This window comes from Bos taurus, chromosome 22 (genome assembly GCF_002263795.3).
Source record: "Bos taurus isolate L1 Dominette 01449 registration number 42190680 breed Hereford chromosome 22, ARS-UCD2.0, whole genome shotgun sequence".
Taxonomy (NCBI): domain Eukaryota; kingdom Metazoa; phylum Chordata; class Mammalia; order Artiodactyla; family Bovidae; genus Bos; species Bos taurus.
This window is the reverse complement of record NC_037349.1, coordinates 34,107,492-34,126,020: the sequence shown is the minus strand read 5'-3', so window position 1 is coordinate 34,126,020 and position 18,529 is coordinate 34,107,492. Positions and strand designations below refer to the sequence as shown.

The window sequence follows — 18,529 nt, the reverse complement described above, 5'->3', positions numbered from 1 at the left end:
ATCTCAGGGCTCCTTTAGGATCAGTCTCTTGTTCTCTCTAGAGGAAACTGAGGTCCAGAGATGTGAGATAATGTACCCAAACAACCAGCAAACCATGACAGGTCTGGTTCTCAGGCTGGTGCAATGGCCTGGGGGACAAACTCAGGCTGCTTCCTCTTTTTGTACCACCTGTGAGCTGAGAATAATTTTTACATTTTTTAATCAGTTGGGAAAAAATCAGAATATTTTGTGATACATGAAAATTACATGAAATTCAAATTTCAGTGCCCATAAATAAAGTTTCAGTGGAACACGGCCAAAGTGATTCATTTACAGATCGTCGATGGCTGCTTTTGTGCTCCAGTGGCAGAGCTGAGGACTTGTGACAGAAACAGCATGGCTCATAAATCCTAAAATACTTCGACCCCTGCTTTGAGTAATTGAGTCTTTTTTTCGTTTTCCCCAGGATATGAGAGGTCAGTGGAAACAAACCAAATTCTATAAAGCAAAAGCTTCCTCCTCAAATGTTCACTGTCCCCGTGCCCTTGATCCTCCTTCATTATTCTTCCGAGTGACAATCAGATAGAGGAGGTCCATTTTCTTGGTTACACGTAAATTTAGAAAGCTTATCACATCTCTTGTGTCTTGTGATTGTATTGTTGGAAATGGAATAGTTCATTGAGGATCAGAAGCAAAGCTCCTGCTGCATCCGTGGCCCCTCATTCATCTAAGATGATGGGCATCTTACAGCTAGCACCTTGCAGGAGTCCATCCATATGGAATCACTAGAGTTGTACATAAAACCTCAGATAAAAATGAGAGCTGACAATCACTGAGACAGGGATCATTCTAGGTTATTTTAGAATTCATCTATTCCTTAGAATATCCCTGTGAGGCTGATATATTTTTATTCCCATTTCACAGATGAGGAAGCTGAGATTTAAACTTTGTTTTGGTACTGACTAGCTGAGCAACCTGGGAAAGTCACTGTAGCTGGATGAGTATCTTACTGAATACTGTGTATCCCTCATGTTTTATAAAAATTGAAGATGACATAAGATAGCCTGTGGGGCTGTATCATACATACCTACTGGCTTCAATGATTTCTTCTCACTTGGTAAGGAAAAAAACAAATGCCCAGGCTGTGAGCATGAGTAGAATTCCTATGATGAAAGCCGGAGGTGGCAGGAAGCTGACTGCCAGATTCTTTGTTTCCTTGAATGGTGTGTATGTGTTTATGATCACACAAGCAGGTTTAGGATCAGATCTAACATAATGGTTGAGGGCTTGTGACAGAGGCCTATGTTCTTGCTCTCAACTGTATGAACTCTCAGATAAGTAACACAGATATTAATGTAAACCAAAGGCTCAGGAGCCTTAATGTTAAACTAGAATGGGAGGAGCCCTCTGGCAAGCAGGATACATTACAGTCTGCACCTGCTCAGGTAAGAATGTTCTAACCAAGAAGGAATGTTCCTTCACCCGAACATCTACCTGCATGTGGACTTCCCTTTCATGCCTTCCTTCAGTACACCTCATGGCTTTCAATCCCTGTATTGACATATTCTAACTTACAGTGATCACAGGGGTTTTCACAGGTAATTACGGTGGTGTGAGACTTCTGTCTGATATGCTATCTTTGGGACCCCACTGCTGCCTAAGAAGTGACGTGACATGACTGCATCACTGCACATACTCTGAATGTACCTGGGAGAAATCTCTGAGTAGACATCACTGTTAATGTCTTCCTGAAAAGAGGTTAGATTTGGAGAGCTTAATATTGCCTGTCAAATGCTTTGTTGGATCTCAATGAAATCTTCCAAAGCTGAGGATAGAAAGAGATTTAGACATAGGTACCATAGGGAGTTTCCAGAGTTCTAGGTCTTGATGCTAGTCTCATCTCTACATCAAGCAACAAACTATGTCCCACCGTTTGCTTCTGCAAAATAAGATTTACTGTGGCATAACCATGCCCATTCTTTTCTGTATTGTCTGTGCTGCTTCAGCACCATGATGGCACAGCTGAGTCATTGTGACTCAGCTATATGAACTCAGCTGTATGAATACATGGCTCACAAAGCCTAAAAAAAAATTCTGTTGTTTATAGAAAAAGTCTGCAGATCTTGTGCTACACAATCCAAATTTTTGGCCCTGTACCAGTCTCCTTTGGTGCTTCTCCAGCTTTAAGCTGCCCCTTCCTACTTCTGGTGCACAGGTTGTGATATTTCTAGGGATGAAGATCCCACCTATGATCTCTTTGAATCGACAATGGTCAGTACTTGGCTGAAGTGCCCTTACTCTCCTTACCCACATCAATAATGATCATAGAACTCTTTCTTGCTGACCGGGGCTACAGCCTTGGAATCTTCCTTGGCACAGCACTCCTGGCAGCTACTGCCAATAAATATATAGAAGGTGGCATGACATGAAAGCTATTTGTCATTCCTGTTCTAAAACATTCCATGAGAAAGTTAGTCTCTTGGCTTGGGCAGCTCTGCCTCTGGACATCCTCAAGGTGGTGCACTCTGGGACAGGCTTATAAACAGAGCATGCCTGTCACCTGTAAAACAGCACAGACTGAATCTGCTGTCTTTTCCCTCATAGCTATGCATTTTCTCTCTCTCCCTCTATGATGGCTGATAGAATACGACTTTCAAATGTTACATAAGGAACTGACTGGTCACAGAGAAAATACTCAGGGAGCAGATGGTGGTACTGTGAGGTCATAAGCAGGACTCAGGATATGATAGTCCCCATTGCTCCTTATTAAAGTGCCCCATCCCCAGCTTCTGCTCAGGAAATCAACTTGTTTTTGAAGAGACGTCCACTGCCTAGACTGGGGTGGGCACTTGACCAAAAGGCAGTCCACTCCTAACGCAGACTAATGACCTGTGATGTACCTGACAGGGCATTTTCCTTCCACGCAGGGGGCAGTCATTGGCATAATATGCCCCATCTCTTCTCTGACTGACTCCACAGTGGCAGTGGAGGGCTGTATCTGGACAAATGTATGAAAGGAGAAAGCTGGCATGGATGCCCCAGCCCCATCCTCTGGCCTTCCTTCTGCCCTGATGCTCACAGTCAGCCCAGGTCAACCTCTGCCCCCCAGCATTCTGCCCTGGGGTAGGGGAGGGAGGCCCACCCAAGTCCAGCGGTACCCATGACTGGCTGTGGACAGCTGCCTAATTTGGGGGTTAGGCAGACTAATAGCTCACTTTTAGTATACAATAAGTTACCTACTTCCACTTCTCTATCAGGAATGAAGGTGATATTTTTCCTTTGTCCTTTTTCTTATTTCTCACAGTATCAGAACAGGGAAAAATCTGTTTGGTCCCCTCAAGATCCCAATAACATGGTCTGGCTGGATGGGCTGTGGACAACAGGAGGAATGGTTATCATGGAAGCTTAAAAGATGGACAGTCTGTGGGATCTGGACTTCTAGAGAGCTGAGGAACCTGGCTGGCCCTAGTGAGAGGCTGAAGGGGTAGAGGCACCAAGAAAGAAAAAGAGGGAGTGAGAAGGTCAGAGTAGGGGGGTTTCCAAGTACATTGCCATTAAAACCTTACGCTAAACATCTGATTTACTGAGGTGGTCAGAGAATTTAAAGTTGTCACATCCATAAAGTTGAAAAAAAAAAATGTTGCATAAAACAGAGGCCATCTTCCTTAAAGGAGCCCTAGTCCTGTAATTACACTGACTGCTTCCTTGAAGTGCAGGAGGCTTTCACTTGTGCAAGGCAGCAGGTGTCCAGCATGATCTAAAGTTCAGTTAATTACACAAACTACCAAGGGGTAAAATGAGAGTTCAAATTGCCAAATACAGTAGACTCTTTGTCTGGAAACTTAAATATTAGATCACAAAAAGCTTTAACTAGCCTAATACTTTAGGTAGGTCCTGTGAGACTTGGTCTAAGGTTTGATAGTGGCAAAGTTTAAGCATTTAGAAGTGTTTATCGATTGAGACAATGAGAGGATTTAAGCCTTGTTGACAGAACAGGATTGTCTCCAATGGCTCGTTTTGTTTAACCTGGTGATGATGAATTAAACATGATGGAAGAGACACAGGGAGAAGATGCTAGCGATAAAAAGGAGGAGAGGAGACGGATGTCAACGTGAAGTGAAAATGGTCCCAGTGAAGAAGCACCCACAGGCGACACTGAAGGAGGGAGGAGACGAAGAGAGTGAGGCAGAAAGTCAGGTGAGGAATGGGGCGTGCAGAAAATGGAAATTGGAAGAGTAGGGACAGAAGAAAAATGAGAATCAAACAAGAGAGGAAGAGAGACATGCCCTGACAGAAAACATCAGAACCCTCATCCAGGAGCCGTGCTCCCAATGACAGCCACATGAGAACTGAAACGCGGCAAGAAGGGAAGATGTACTCGGGGAGGCTGGGGTGCAGGTGAGGACCAGACCCATCTCATCTTGCAGGGAGCAGGACTGAGAAAAGAAAAGAAGAAAACTTAGTAGAGAGCACAGTAGGAAAATGCAAGAAGGCAGAGGCCAGCAGTGCTATCAAACACAGAGCCAGACGCCAGTCCTGCTGGGCATCTGCACTTACTCTGCCCAGGATGGTGCCGCCACTCAGCTGGGCATCCCTTAGTCTCTGCAGTCTCAGAGTATAAGCAGCAAGCCTAGAGCACAAACCTTCGGAATGAAAACTTTTCCAAGCTAGTTGCTCATAGTCAATCTGCCATAGCTGACTTTCTGATGGGAGCCACAAAGACAATCACACTCTCTTCTCCAGGTCTCATATCCTAGCATAACTGAAGCCTTGATGAGTGGACGACTGCCAAGTAGATGGACACAGCTGAAGGCTCGGTGGCTGTCTCTTAATGCTTCAGTGCTCAGGGTTTCTTTTCCCCTTAAGCAGACCAAAGCACTGCACAACAATTTCCCTGTGTCCATGCTAAGAAGGACATTTGATGTGCATACCTCTGGCTGTGGGTCCAATCTGTCAGTATTTCAGGAAGGCTTATCAAGAAAGTGTTAATAAGAGAAACAGAAGACAAAGTTTCTGACTCAGGGATGTTTACATTCTCAATAACTTTAGAAAGTTTACGGAACATTAGTGAGATTGGAAGGATAAGAAGGGACATCACAAGGGATTCCTGTTTCTAAAGACATTTGGCAAAAGAAAAGTTAAGATGTTTATATTGCTTAAACAAAATTTTGGTACTGAGTGGAAAAACTAAATTGAGATTTGGCTATGAGAAGCAGAATCCAATCTATAGATTGTCTAGACTCATTATTACTTCCTTATGAACTTAACTTTGAATTATAATGAACACCTGTGAGAAAAGTAAATTCTACTTCAGGCATATCTGAGACACAGAAGTTAGCTGCAGATTGAAGTGGGATAGTAAGAAAGAAAACTGAATTCTGAAAAAAAAAAAAAAAAAAAAACTCCTCTGAAGGTTTTAGCAGATTCTGATCCAGCACCATAAAACTTCCCATGTGAAATACAGAGCCTTGGCTAAAACACATCTGCATGCTGAACACACCAAGTTGTCAATAAATGTCTGTACATTTCTCGGTAGGATCACAGGTTGGGCTAAACTAACCACCTAGGTAATTTCTGTGCCAAGTCTGTATACATTTCGAAAACGAAGGAAAAAATAAAACTCATTTCATTTGTTCTTTATTCATGTCAGGAACAAAGTGTCTATAAAAGCTAAACTCCCTGCAAAAGTGTGCTTGTTCAATTTACCCAAGAGTCGTTTAAATAAAAATAATCTTATATCTCAGTTGATAAAGTCTATTCTGATAAGGCAGGTAAATACATGCAATTATAAAGTCACCAAATTTTCAGAGAGTAATTCTTTCCTTATCCACTGGTAAAATAGCCTGTAATTATTATACAGCTGAGAACAAAGATTTGTCCACAAAATCCCACTAAATAAAGCCTGATTTGATTGAATAAAACTTTTCACATCTGGACATTTCTAATACACCATGTGTGGCAGCATCTTTAAAATGTGGACCCACAAACTGGTGAGACTTATGGCAAGGAACTCAGCTCTTCTGAATAGTCATGTAACAGCCAAGAGAGGCCACCTTCTTTGTTTATAGGAAATAGATACTGAGCTAGTAATGAATCACATCAGGCTTTCAAATTACCTCTTATGTGGATCATTAAAAACCTCACATTTGTTCAGACTCTACAGCTATGTGTCAAAGTATCTTCAGTTCAGTTCAGTTGCTCAGTTGTGTCTGACCCTTTGCGAACCCATGAATCGTAGCACACAAGGCCTCCCCATCCATCACCAACTCCCGGAGTTCACTCAGACTCACATCCATCGAGTCAGTGATGCCATCCAGCCATCTCATCCTCTGTCGTCCCCTTCTCCTCCTGCCCCCAATCCCTCCCAACTTCAGGGTCTTTTCCAATGAGTCAACTCTTCACATGAGGTGGCCAAAGTACTGGAGTTTCAGCTTCAGCATCATTCCCTCCAAAGAAATCCCAGGGCTGATCTCCTTCACAATGGACTGGTTGGATCTCCTTGCAGTCCAAGGGACTCTCAAGAGTCTTCTCCAACACCACAGTTCAAAAGCATCAATTCTTTGGCGCTCAGCTTTCTTCACAGTCCATACATGACCACAGGAAAAACCATAGCCTTGACTAGACGGACCTTTGTTGGCAAAGTAATGTCTCTGCTTTTCAATATGCTATCTAGGTTGGTCATAACTTTCCTCCAAGGAGTAAGCGTCTTTTAATTTCATGGCTGCAGTCACCATCTGCAGTGATTTTGGAGCCCCCAAAAATAAAGTCTGACACTGTTTCCACTGTTTCCCCATCTATTTCCCATGAAGTGGTGGGACCGGATGCCATGATCTTCGTTTTCTGAATGTTGAGCTTTAAGCCAACTTTTTCACTCTCCTCTTTCACCTTCATCAAGAGGCTTTTGAGTTCCTCTTCACTTTCTGCCATAAGGGTGGTGTCATCTGCATAGCTGAGGTTACTGATATTTCTCCCGGCAATCTTGATTCCAGCTTGTGCTTCTTCCAGCCCAGCATTTCTCACAACATACTCTGCACAGAAGTTAAATAAGCAGGGTGACAATATACAGCCTTGACATACTCCTTTTCCTATTTGGAACCAGTCTGTTGTTCCATGTCCAGTTCTACCTGTTGCTTCCTGACCTGCATACAGGTTTCTCAAGAGGCAGGTCAGGTGGTCTGGTATTCCCATCTCCTGAAGAATTTTCCACAGTTTATTGTGGTCCACACAGTCAAAGGCTTTGGCATAGTCAGTAAAGCAGAAATAGATGTTTTTCTGGAACTTTCTTCCTTTTTCCATGATCCAGTGGATGTTGGCAATTTGATCCCTGGTTCCTCTGCCTTTTCTAAAACCAGCTTGAACATCTGGAAGTTCACGGTTCACGTTTTGCTGAAGCCTGGCTTGGAGAATTTTGAGCATTACTTTACTAGCGTGTGAGATGAGTGCAATTGTGCGGTAGTTTGAGCATTCTTTGGCATTGCCTTTCTTTGGGATTGGAATGAAAATGACCTTTTCCAGTCCTGTGGCCACTGCTGAGTTTTCCAAATTTGCTGGCATATTGAGTGCAGCACTTTCACAGCATCATCTTTCAGGATTTGAAATAGCTCAACTGAAATTCCATCACCTCCAATAGCTTTGTTCATGGAGATTTCAAAGTATCTTAGAAAGAAGCTAATAAGGATTAGCAATATTTTTTTTATTATTGTAATAAAAGACTCTGGTAAGGTTTTTCTATCACACTTCACTTTCATGTGTCATCGCTTGGTTTTTCATAATATGCTGGGATGGTGGACACCCATTTCTCATTTCACTTTTACTAACTAGGCAGACAATGGTGGGTGTTCTGAGAATGTGAACCAATTTTAGGACTAATACAAAAAACGTTATTTTTGAAGTTTATCTCAGCTAAAACAAAGTATGGTGTCAAGTTAAACAAAAACTATCAGTAGACTTGTTCAAAATGTTTCTGCTTCTTTGTACCACTTTGCCTTTCTCTGTCACCAGAGACAAAGAAAAGTTTGCTATGTTTAAAAAAACAGAAGGATCCAAATGATACTCTAAGGTTAGGTAATACATAACTGAATACAGAGAGATTTGTGAGAGGTGCAGAATTTATGTTTTAACCAACAGGAAAGCAAATGAAAACATTTATATTGAGTCTAAGAGAAATTCCTGAGAGGGCTCTGTCGTTAGCAACTTCTTCCCCACTAAAAGTACCGAGAACAAGACTTTTTTCGACAAAAGATTTGGGATTTTGATTGGTTTATCATTTTAACTGAGCTGTGCTATTGGGGAATAATTCCCAATGCCCTGAGTCCTGAGTATGGTTTACAGGGCCCTTCAAAATGGAGGTGACTTGTTCACTTGTCCGTCATACTTCTCTTTGGATCTTCCCCTGTACTACCACATCTCTGTCGCCACACAGATTCCATCTGATATTACAGCTTCATCTCAAATAAAGGATGTTCAGTTCAGTTCAGTTCAGTTGCTCAGTCATGTCCAACTCTTTGTGACCCCATGGACTGCAGCATGCCAGGCCTCCCTGTCCATCACCAACTCCCAGAGTTTACTCAAACTCATGTCCATTGAGTCAGTGATGCCATTCAACCATCTCATCCTCTGTCATCCCTTTCTCCTCCCACCTTCAATCATTCCCAGCATCAGGGTCTTTTCAAATGAGTCAGTTCTTCACATCAGGTGGCCAAAGTATTGGAGTTTCAGCTTCAGCATCAGTCCCTCCAATGATATTCAGGACTGATTTCCTTTAGAATGGACTGGTTGGATCTCCTTGCTGTCTAATGGACTCTCAAGATTCTTCTCCAAGCACCAATTCTTTGACGTTCAGCTTTCTTTATAGTCCAACTCTCACATCCGAACATGACTACTAGAAAACCATAGCTTTTAGTAGACGGACCTTTGTTGGCAAAGTAATGTCTCTGCTTTTTAATATGCTGTCTAGGTTGGTCATAACTTTTCGTCCAAGGAGCAAGCATCTTTTAATTTCTTGGCTCTAATCACCACGTGCAGTAATTCTGGAGCCCCCCAAAATAAAGTCTCTGTTTCCACTGTTTCCCTATCTATTTGCCATGAAGTGATGTGACCGGATGCCATGATCTTAGTTTTCTGAATGTTGAGTTTTAAGCCAGCTTTTTCACTCTCCTCTTTCAATTTCATTAAGAGGCTCTTTAGTTCCTCTTCACTTTCTGCCATAAGGGTAGTGTCATCTGCATATCTGAGGTTATTGATATTTCTCCTGGCAATCCTGATTCCAGCTTGTGCTTTATCCAGTCCAGCATTTCTCATGATGTACTCTGCACAGAAGTTAAATAAGCAGGGTGACAATATACAGCCTTGACCTACTCTTTTTCCTATTTGGAACCAGTCTGTTGTTCTATGTCCAGTTCTAACTGTTGTTTCTTTTCCTGCATACAGATTTCTCAGGAGGCAAGTCAGGTGGTCTGGTATTCCCACCTCTTTAGGAATTTTCCAGTTTGTTGTGATCCACACAAAGACTTTCGCATAGTCAATGAAGTAGATTCTTTTTTTTTTTAATTCTCTTGCCTTTTCTATGATCCAACAGATGTTGGCAATTTGATCTCTGGTTCCTCTGCCTTTTCTAAATCCAGGTTGAACATGGAAGTTCATGGTTCACACACTGTTAAAGCCTGGCTTGGAGAATTTTGAGTTACTTTGCTGGCATGTGAGATGAGTGCAACTGTGCTGTAGTTTGAGCAAATAAAGGATGACTACACCCTAATGTCATCCTTTCCCAGTCTTTCTATCTAGTTTCCACTTCTGACTTTCCTAAGTCCATTAACTGTGCCGTTTCTGGTCACAGATTTAAACCTTAGGGCCCCACTTTCTCTCATCTCTTTTTCTAGTTCTGTTCTTGTTCCTATTCAATTTTACCTCTATCTGGCAAATTTGCTTGGGTTTTAGATTCTACCTAACACTGTAAATTCTGGCTACTAACGTAATTGTCCCACTCAGTTCTTTTCATCCATAACATGCTGCTACAAAGACACTGCTTTCTCCAGGAGAGCCTACCGATCTACTTTGGTTCTGGCTTTCAGTTTCTGCCACTGTTATGATCCCAGTACCAACTCCCAAATATGTAATAGATCTAACTTGCTTCTGGTCCTTAACAAATTTCCTCCTCCTTCCTTCTTTTCAAAGATTCAAAGCTTAGTTACTTCCACGTTCAGCTTGAAAATCCTCCTTTTATAACATGTCACTGCTAATTTATATCTGTAAATGTACCATAATTACAGTAGTCAATATTAAGTTTTTTTAAAAAAAGGATATGTCATATTCAATATTCTTTGATAAACCATAATGGAAAAGAATATGAAAAAGTACATATATATGGTAAAAATTAACACAACATTCTAAATCAACTATACTTCAAAAAACAAAATACAAGGTATGATAATGAATGTGGGCTAAGCTAAAACAGGCTCAACTTAAAGCACACACACTTTAGTCCCTTAGCATAAACAGCACAGAGCTTGGTTTGTATCTGGTTGTCTTTATGGATAATACGATCACCAATTTCTGTATTTTGTTATCTATGATCAGAGCCAAGACAGCAAACTATGACAATGAAATGAGGGGACTGGCAGAAAATGTCACCCTCCACATTTGTAGGCTACCTGTATTTGGGGCCCAGTACCCTCTTCAAGCTCATCTTCAGTTCCCCATGATATGGTGGACATTCTTAAGTGTTAGTCAGTCAGTTGTGTCCAGCTCTTTGTGACCCCATGTACTTGTAGCCCACCCTCCAGGATCCTCTGTCCACGGGATTTTCCAGGCAAGAATACTGGAGTGGGCTGCCATTGCTGCTGCGGCTAAGTCACTTCAGTCGGCAGCCCACCAGGCTCCCCCGTCCCTGGGATTCTCCAGGCAAGAACACTGGAGTGGGTTGCCATTTCCTTCTCCAGTGCACGAAAGTGAAAAGTGAAAGTGAAGTCGCTCAGTCGTGTCCGACCCTCAGCGACCCCATGGACTGCAACTACCAGGCTCCTCCGTCCATGGGACTCTCCAGGCAGGAGTACTGGAGTCGGGTGCCATTGCCTTCTCCGGGGTTGCCATTAGGTATGAACATTTCCAAAAGCCAGGCTGGTGATTTTGTGAGATGCCTCAAAAGCTACTGCTATTAATATAGAAGCAGATTTTCTTAGGGCAAACAATGGTTTACGTTTTATATATATATTAGCTTGCACTGTTAATTTTACTTTTTGTTTTATTTCCCCGGTTATCTAGTAACCGACATCATTTCTTATAGGTCTAAGCACACTCCTTAATGTCTAAAGCTCAATGGCTTATACATAGTACTTATAATATTACTTAATTAATTTAAAAACCACAAGCATATACCTTGGTAATGTTTTAATTTAAAAGATATAAATCTAAAAAAGAAAAAAATACAAATCTGATGGTCTAACAGACTTAAGACATTTCAAACCCTGAATTGCTCATGGAGACCTGCTCCCCTTTAAGAATACATTAAGAGCTGACTTTTAGAATTTGAGGCTCACTGGCCATTTTGACCCTGAAAATAGTTTGAGATCAACATTTTAATCTGAGTTATAAATACACTGATGAACACACTAATTACCTAATGAATTTTCACTGCAGCCTTGCCAATCATTTCAATCATTATCCTTTCACTGAAATTATTTTTATTGGGATCAATCATGTCACATTTACATTTGTAAGAACTTTTAATTCAATTATGTTTTAATGTCCATATTAAACTTTTCCAACTGGAGCCCCTGCTATTTTAATTTTTCCTTTGTGATAATTATTTCTGTCAAGTCCATATGGTGTACATCTAAGTTTGTGAGGTAGAGAATCTCAAGGAGGTAGAGGGTAAGAGAAGAAAGAGACACAAAGAAAGAAGCAAGCAGAGAAAAATGGACTGCAGCTGTTCTGGAGGTTAGACTTCAAAAGAAAACAGTGCTACACAGTTAGTGTCAAATTATCCCTGGACTTTATCTTGAGAAGAAGAAAGTCTCTAAGGAATTATAGCACCAGAATGGTGAACGGAAAAATTAAACTGTCCCCAAAATGATACTCCTGAAGTCTGCTGGATCATTGTAATGTGAATTTGTTGACGATGTGGATGGGACTTTTGCATAATTTTCACATCAAACTGTCTGTTTCTGCTTCTCCACTACAGTGCTTCTCAAAGTGTAGTTTACAGAACCCTGGGCGAGGTCCGTGATGTAAGAACTATTTTTAAAGTAGTAATAATATTTCTCTGTTGGCATCTGCCCTGATGAAGCAAAAGTAACTGGTGGATAAAACTGCTGGCATGTTAGTAAGGATCAAGCAGCACTGATGTGTACTAGTATTCATTTTATTTTTCACCACCTCACATTCACAAGGAAAAGTTTGCACTTTCAAGTAAGAACGTCCTTAATGAAAAAAATAGTAATTAAGTTTCAACTCTTGAGTACACATCTTTCTAATATTCTGTGTGATCAAATGGGCAGTATACAAAAAGCACTCAGCTGTACACCGAACTACAATGAAAAGCATGTTATAATTGTTTGAGTAGCAAGCTAAAACCCCACTCTTCCATGGAATACTATTTTTTCTTGGAATAACAAAGAACATACTACACTTGTTCAGTCTTAGATATCTGGTAGACATTGTCCCCAAAATGGGTGAATTAAGACTGTTACTGCAAGGAAAACAGTTTACCATCCTGTGGATACTGAGAAAAATTTGTATTTTCAAATGAAAATTAGAATTCTGGAAAATTTGCACCTACCACCTTGACAACTTCTCAATACTTAGAAGCTTTACTGATAATGGTGTGATAGTAACAGATGTGAATTTTTTGATACTATATGTTGAAATGTGGTAACCTTTGGAAGATCTGAACAATCCAAAATTTTCCAAAAGATCAATAAATCACACACGTGTAAAATCCACTTACTGTCTAAGACAGACCAATGGATTTTAACGTAACAGAGTATACAAAGTGCATTGAAATAGTGCATAAAACTAACCTTTAATAAAGAAACTATTACTTATAGATTTTAGTGTAGCAACAAGGATTAATGTTCAGAATTATACAAAATGATTATTAAAAAATGCTCAATTTTCCAGATATATGACTCCAGATTTTATTCATATACTTCTACCAAAACAGTATATTGCAAAGGTTCTGATACAGAAGCAATTATTAAGCTAGATATTAAAGGGATTTGTAAAACCATAAAGCGATGCTGCTATTATTATTAAATTAAAAAGATATAGTTATTCTTCATAACTATATAGTATATATATTTACATATAAAATATATAATATAAAAATTAAATTATTACTTAAAAATAAGTATTTAAAAATTTCTAAGTGGTTATTTTTATTACTAAATTATTAACCAATTAAGTAAATTAATAAATATTAACAGATATAACCCAAAATAAATAAGAGGTCTTTGGGTTTCTCAATTTTAACAAGTAAGGAAGTCCTTAGATGAAAAAGTTTGAGAACCTGTGCTGTCGCATGATGAAAAATTCTTGGAGCAGCATTTCTCAGAGTGTTTTTCCCAGAACACCAACTCACGATATGATTCATAATAAAGGAGTTCCACTCTAGAATATGTTTGGAAAATTTGGAGACTTATAACATATGCTATTCTTGGAGAGTTGCAAACCAGATTAGAAGTTCAGAGAGGTACTGCTGTACTGCATTTGTGTCATCTTATGTACCCCAGTGTTTCCGTATATTGACTCAGGAAGTCTGTGAATGCAGAACATGTTTGGTCACCTGATCCTGAAGAAGGATGTACTGGCACTGTGGACATCTGTGGTAACTTACCTTCAAGCCGGACCACCAGTGGCACCTTGAGCTCCAGCTCCCGGCAGGCTTTGGTGATCCCATTGGCAATGATGGCACAGTTGACAATTCCACCAAAAATATTGACTAGGATGGCTTCAACCTGAAATCGAAATAGGAAGGTGCTCATCAAAATGCTGACAGTCAACATTCCCTCAAGTAACTGGCTAAATAACAAAAGTAATTAAATAATGCTCTCTTAAAAAAAAAAAACACACAATAAAAAGACCAAGATGTTAAGAAAGTTAAAATTTAATACTTAATAAATATCACTAAATAACATTACCATATTAGCCCAAATTATCTTATCAATCACTTCTCTGAATTCAAAATGAATAAGCCACTTATTTCTTATATACTATCTTCTGCTTTGTCATATATTGCTGTCTGGTACTGTTATTTTATAAGTAGGGTCATTTAAAATTTCATGTACTTACATTTTTCCTCGTTATAGTTTATACTTGAATTTTTACCTGTCATGGTACCTTTTAAATATTTCAAAACTAGTGACATTATTTGTTTTATTTTAATAGGTAAAAATTCAAATTTTTCTATGCCTCCTTAATACTTCTTTGATATGCCAGAAGTATATATTAATACTTAAAATTCATAGGTAGCTTAATAATCTTAGATAATGACCTTTTTAATTAAAAACAGACCCAATAAAGAGATACAAGTTTACATTACAAGTAAGGATATAACAAAAGTCATGCTACTGACTAGAATTTTTCTGAAATGTAAATTTAAACCCATCATGTTAACCTGTTTGTACATATTCCATATTCAAAGGCACGTGGGCCACCCCCCCAAAAAAAAATTGTACTTGCCTTGACTTGATAAATAGGTTTAAGAAAATCCTGTATAATTAACATGAAGAACAAGATAATGAAGAGAATTCATTACCTAGATTAATTGATAACACCCACAGATAATGGCTATTCATCAAGCTGGAGGCATCAAAATTCCAACAATGGAGTGACAATTAAATTCTGCCACACTAATTGCAAAGCATATATGTGTGTGCTGCATACCATTTTTAAATTCCATTTATTCCAATATGCTAAATTAACTACACAAAACATATGAGAAAAGAACACCTTACATTTGTTCAGCACTTACCTGCTTTAAAAGTGCCATTACATGAACTCTCATTTTTAATTTTGATACTCGCAGTATGTACAGTAAGTACAGTGAGGATTAACCCTCTATACCAGATAAAGCCATTCAGAAAACCCACACAATGTGTCCCAATGTTACACAGCTAACAAGCAGCAGAGGTGAGGCTCCAAGTCAGCTTCTAGATAGCCTGTGGATACTTCATTCACACCAGCTCCTAGAGCTAGAATCTTGGGCAAGGGACATACACTATCTAGAATACGGCTTTCTCATCTATGAAATGGGAATAACAGTACCTAGTCCATAAAGTTATTGAAAGGCCTAAATGAGAAAAGACACATGACATGCTTATTACATGCCTGTAAGGTACTTTATGGGACCTCCCGGGTGGCCCAGTGGTTAAAAATCTACCTGTGGTACTAGAAACACAGAAGACACAGGTTCAATCCTTAGGTTGGGAAGATCCCCTGGAGGGCACGGCAACCCACTCCACTATTCTTGCCTGGGGAATCCCATGGACAGAGGAGCCTGGCAGGTTATGGTCTATAGGGTCGCAATGAGTCGGACATGAAGCGACTGGAATGCAAGGTTATTTATGGATATTTATACATGCATTTACTGACATAAGCAACGGTGAAAGTGGACAGGTTACCCAGACAGCATGTACAAGAAGGAAACCTTTCAGCAGACTACAGCTATGTTGAATTTGAATGTAATAGAAAAATGAACTTATTACAGTTCAGCAAAAAGGTACTGTTTTAAGAATAAAATAAATGAGCAATATTTTTCAAACCAATTAGGAGATTGGGGCTACTCCCAAAAAAGAAATCTCCCATTACTATTCACAGCAGGCTGACTGGTAAGCAGAAGCTTGCCTTCTAATGATGGCTATTAAATGCTGTTAGTATTGAGGCTTGGTATAGCAGTTGTTTCCAAATAGCTGTGGGATGGAGAGAAGTTTGGCAGAACAATGGAAGAAAAATACACTTAAGAGCAATAATGACTCCACAGGGTCCAAGAGAGAAACTCAGGAACAGCTGAGGCTTACTCAGTTTCTGTAGAAGAACTAAGCTTTCTAGTAAAGTACACACTGGCCCATGTACATCTCTGCCATGGTCCAACTTGTACATTTCTTTAAGGATGAGTTCAGATGTCAACAAATTCTCAGTGAAGCTTTTCTCTATCATCAAGTTACGGTGAATTATTCTGTTCAATCCATCTAAAACCGTATAATCATTCTAGAGAGTAGTCACACCACATACCACGAACATACGTAAAGTCATCCGCAGTGGCAGGAGTGGGGGACTAGAGGCAGGAAGATGCCTCTGGCCCTGGGATTCAGTTCTACTCAGTAGATATATACCCTGGAGTCAGTATCAGATATGAGCTGTGACACTGCTATTGCCTCATACAGTATAAGTTCCTTTGAACCTTTCACGTCAGTCTCTCATTGTGTTTAATTAGCATCTGACAAATAAAAACAGATACTCTTCATACAACAAGTTGTACCTAAAAGTGAGTCAACCACTTCCACCAGTATTGAACCCTCAGAAAAGTCCTCTTTTCAAAGGTGGGGAAATAGGTGGCTTTGTTGGGTGTGCTGAAAGAAGAACAGCTGTTCTCAAGTGTAGTATATCCACCCCGCATCTCCATGCCCTAGGCACAACATTCAGGGAAGGCCGCCTCTGTGCTCCTCTACAACAAGAGTTTGTTTTTGTTTGTTTTTTAATAAGGAGCTAATGTAATCCATGAAATAGTGCAATCACCTAATAAATAATAGCTTAAAGACTGGAATAAATTAAATTAATTTCAATAGACACTTAATGGTCATCTCCCTTATATTAGACACAACAGAGTTAAGTCCTTGGGATATGGAGATGAGTAAGGTGTCATCACTGTACTCAAAGAACAAAGACAAGTTTGAGAGTCAGACTAGTAAACTGTCAACTGCAGTCCTGGCTCCATAGTCTCACGGAGCTAAGACCAGGGGACGACCAGTGGTGCAGACTATTGTAGCAAGAGGGGCCTTCTGGAAGACGTGATATTCCAGGTGACAAAGAAAAAGAGAGAGCAGGAACTCAGGTAACAGAGGGCAGCCAGAGCTGTTACACAACTTGGTTCACTCAGGACCTACAGGCTGAATGGGGAAATAACCTGAGAAAATGCAGGTGAGGTAGACTGGAAGGCACCAGAGGCCAGGGATGGGAACTTGGTTCTCTTGGCTTATTCCTTTCTTTCCCAGAGCTGGGTGAAGACAAGCCTTGAAAGTCTCCCTTGGGGTAAAAAGGGGAGTGATAGGAAAGAGAGAAGAGTGAGTATGTGAGCAAATGTGAGATGAGAAATATAGAGCAATCATGTGAGAGCATGAGAGACACTAAGAAAGACATCCAGTGAGAGAGAGAGCATGACAGAGTGTCTATGTGAGAGACAGAGAAGGAGAGAAAGAATATGAGTGATACTAACAAAGAAGTTAAGATTTTTACAAGAAGAACAGCAAGACACAGAAGTGAACAGGCCTCTTAGCTCAGGGACACAGGGTTGTTTGGGAAACAAGCTGTACCATGGGCACCACGATGAAATCACCACAAGGGTGATGGAAAGACCCCACACCACCAGAGATGATGTGGTCGTCTCCTCCTACAAACTAATTTTCTGTAGTCAAGCACTTTAATGGAAATCTGATTTAAGCTTTCACTTTGGGCTGATTTCTACCATAATCTGCAATCTCAAACTGAGAATGAAATTAAGACAGTTTGAAAATGAAAGCCTTGTGACATCATCATTATTATTATTTGGCATTTATAAAGCATGTCAAATCTGCAATGTGTGCCTCACGTGTTCATTTATTATAACCTCTAACTGCTGCTCCATGACAATACCAATAGAAACTTTTAATAGTCTTTTTTCTCCTCTGGCAAAGGGAATGTTTTTAAAAGCTGGCACTGGGCCTTTTCATGAATCCCAAACTCTCCCAGAGATTCCTAAGTGCTTTCAGAAGTAGGCTTTTCTAAATTCTCGGGTGAGGATTACAAGGGTTGCTATTTACTGTTTCATGAAAGTAAAGATCATCTAGCGAGGAGGTTATGGTGTCAGATAACCGCACAGGTCCCTGGACCACAGACAGCCACTCCCAATGAGGGGTCTGTAGCAGCTGTTGGCTGCTGTGCAGGTGGCCAGGCAGTGCAAATGCAGGTTTTTCAAATGTTTGTGTGTGTTTGGCTTTGCAAAATACACTCCAGCTGCAGATTTCAATACACAATTAAAGGTAAAAAATGAACTTCAAAAGAAGAAAAGCTACAGCTTTGGCATTTAACAAGTTCTTTTCAAGCTGAAACAAACAAAAATCACAAATAAAACCCTTTTAGGGGGATGTAATCACCTTGAGAATTGAACACTGGGGCTTCCCTGGTGGCTCAGTGGTGAAGAACCCGCCTGCCAACATAGGAGATAAAGGTTCAATCCCTGTGTCAGGAAGATCCCCTGGAGAAGGAAATGGCAACCCAGTGCAGTATTTTTGCCTAGGAAATCTCATAGACAGAGAAGCCTGGTAGTAGCAGCAGCTACTAAGGAGTCACAGTGTCAATG

The 18,529-nt window shown here is 40.2% G+C and overlaps 1 protein-coding gene across 1 annotated transcript in view; it reads right to left on the bottom strand.

Moving 5' to 3' along the window:
• The window catches only part of SUCLG2 (succinate-CoA ligase GDP-forming subunit beta), a 275,148-nt gene that overhangs the window by 8,847 nt on the left and 247,772 nt on the right, over positions 1-18,529 (bottom strand). The window contains exon 10 of the mRNA NM_001034639.1: positions 13,811-13,931. Within this exon, the coding sequence (NP_001029811.1) occupies positions 13,811-13,931 (121 nt within the window). The remainder of the gene's footprint in view (positions 1-13,810; positions 13,932-18,529) is intronic.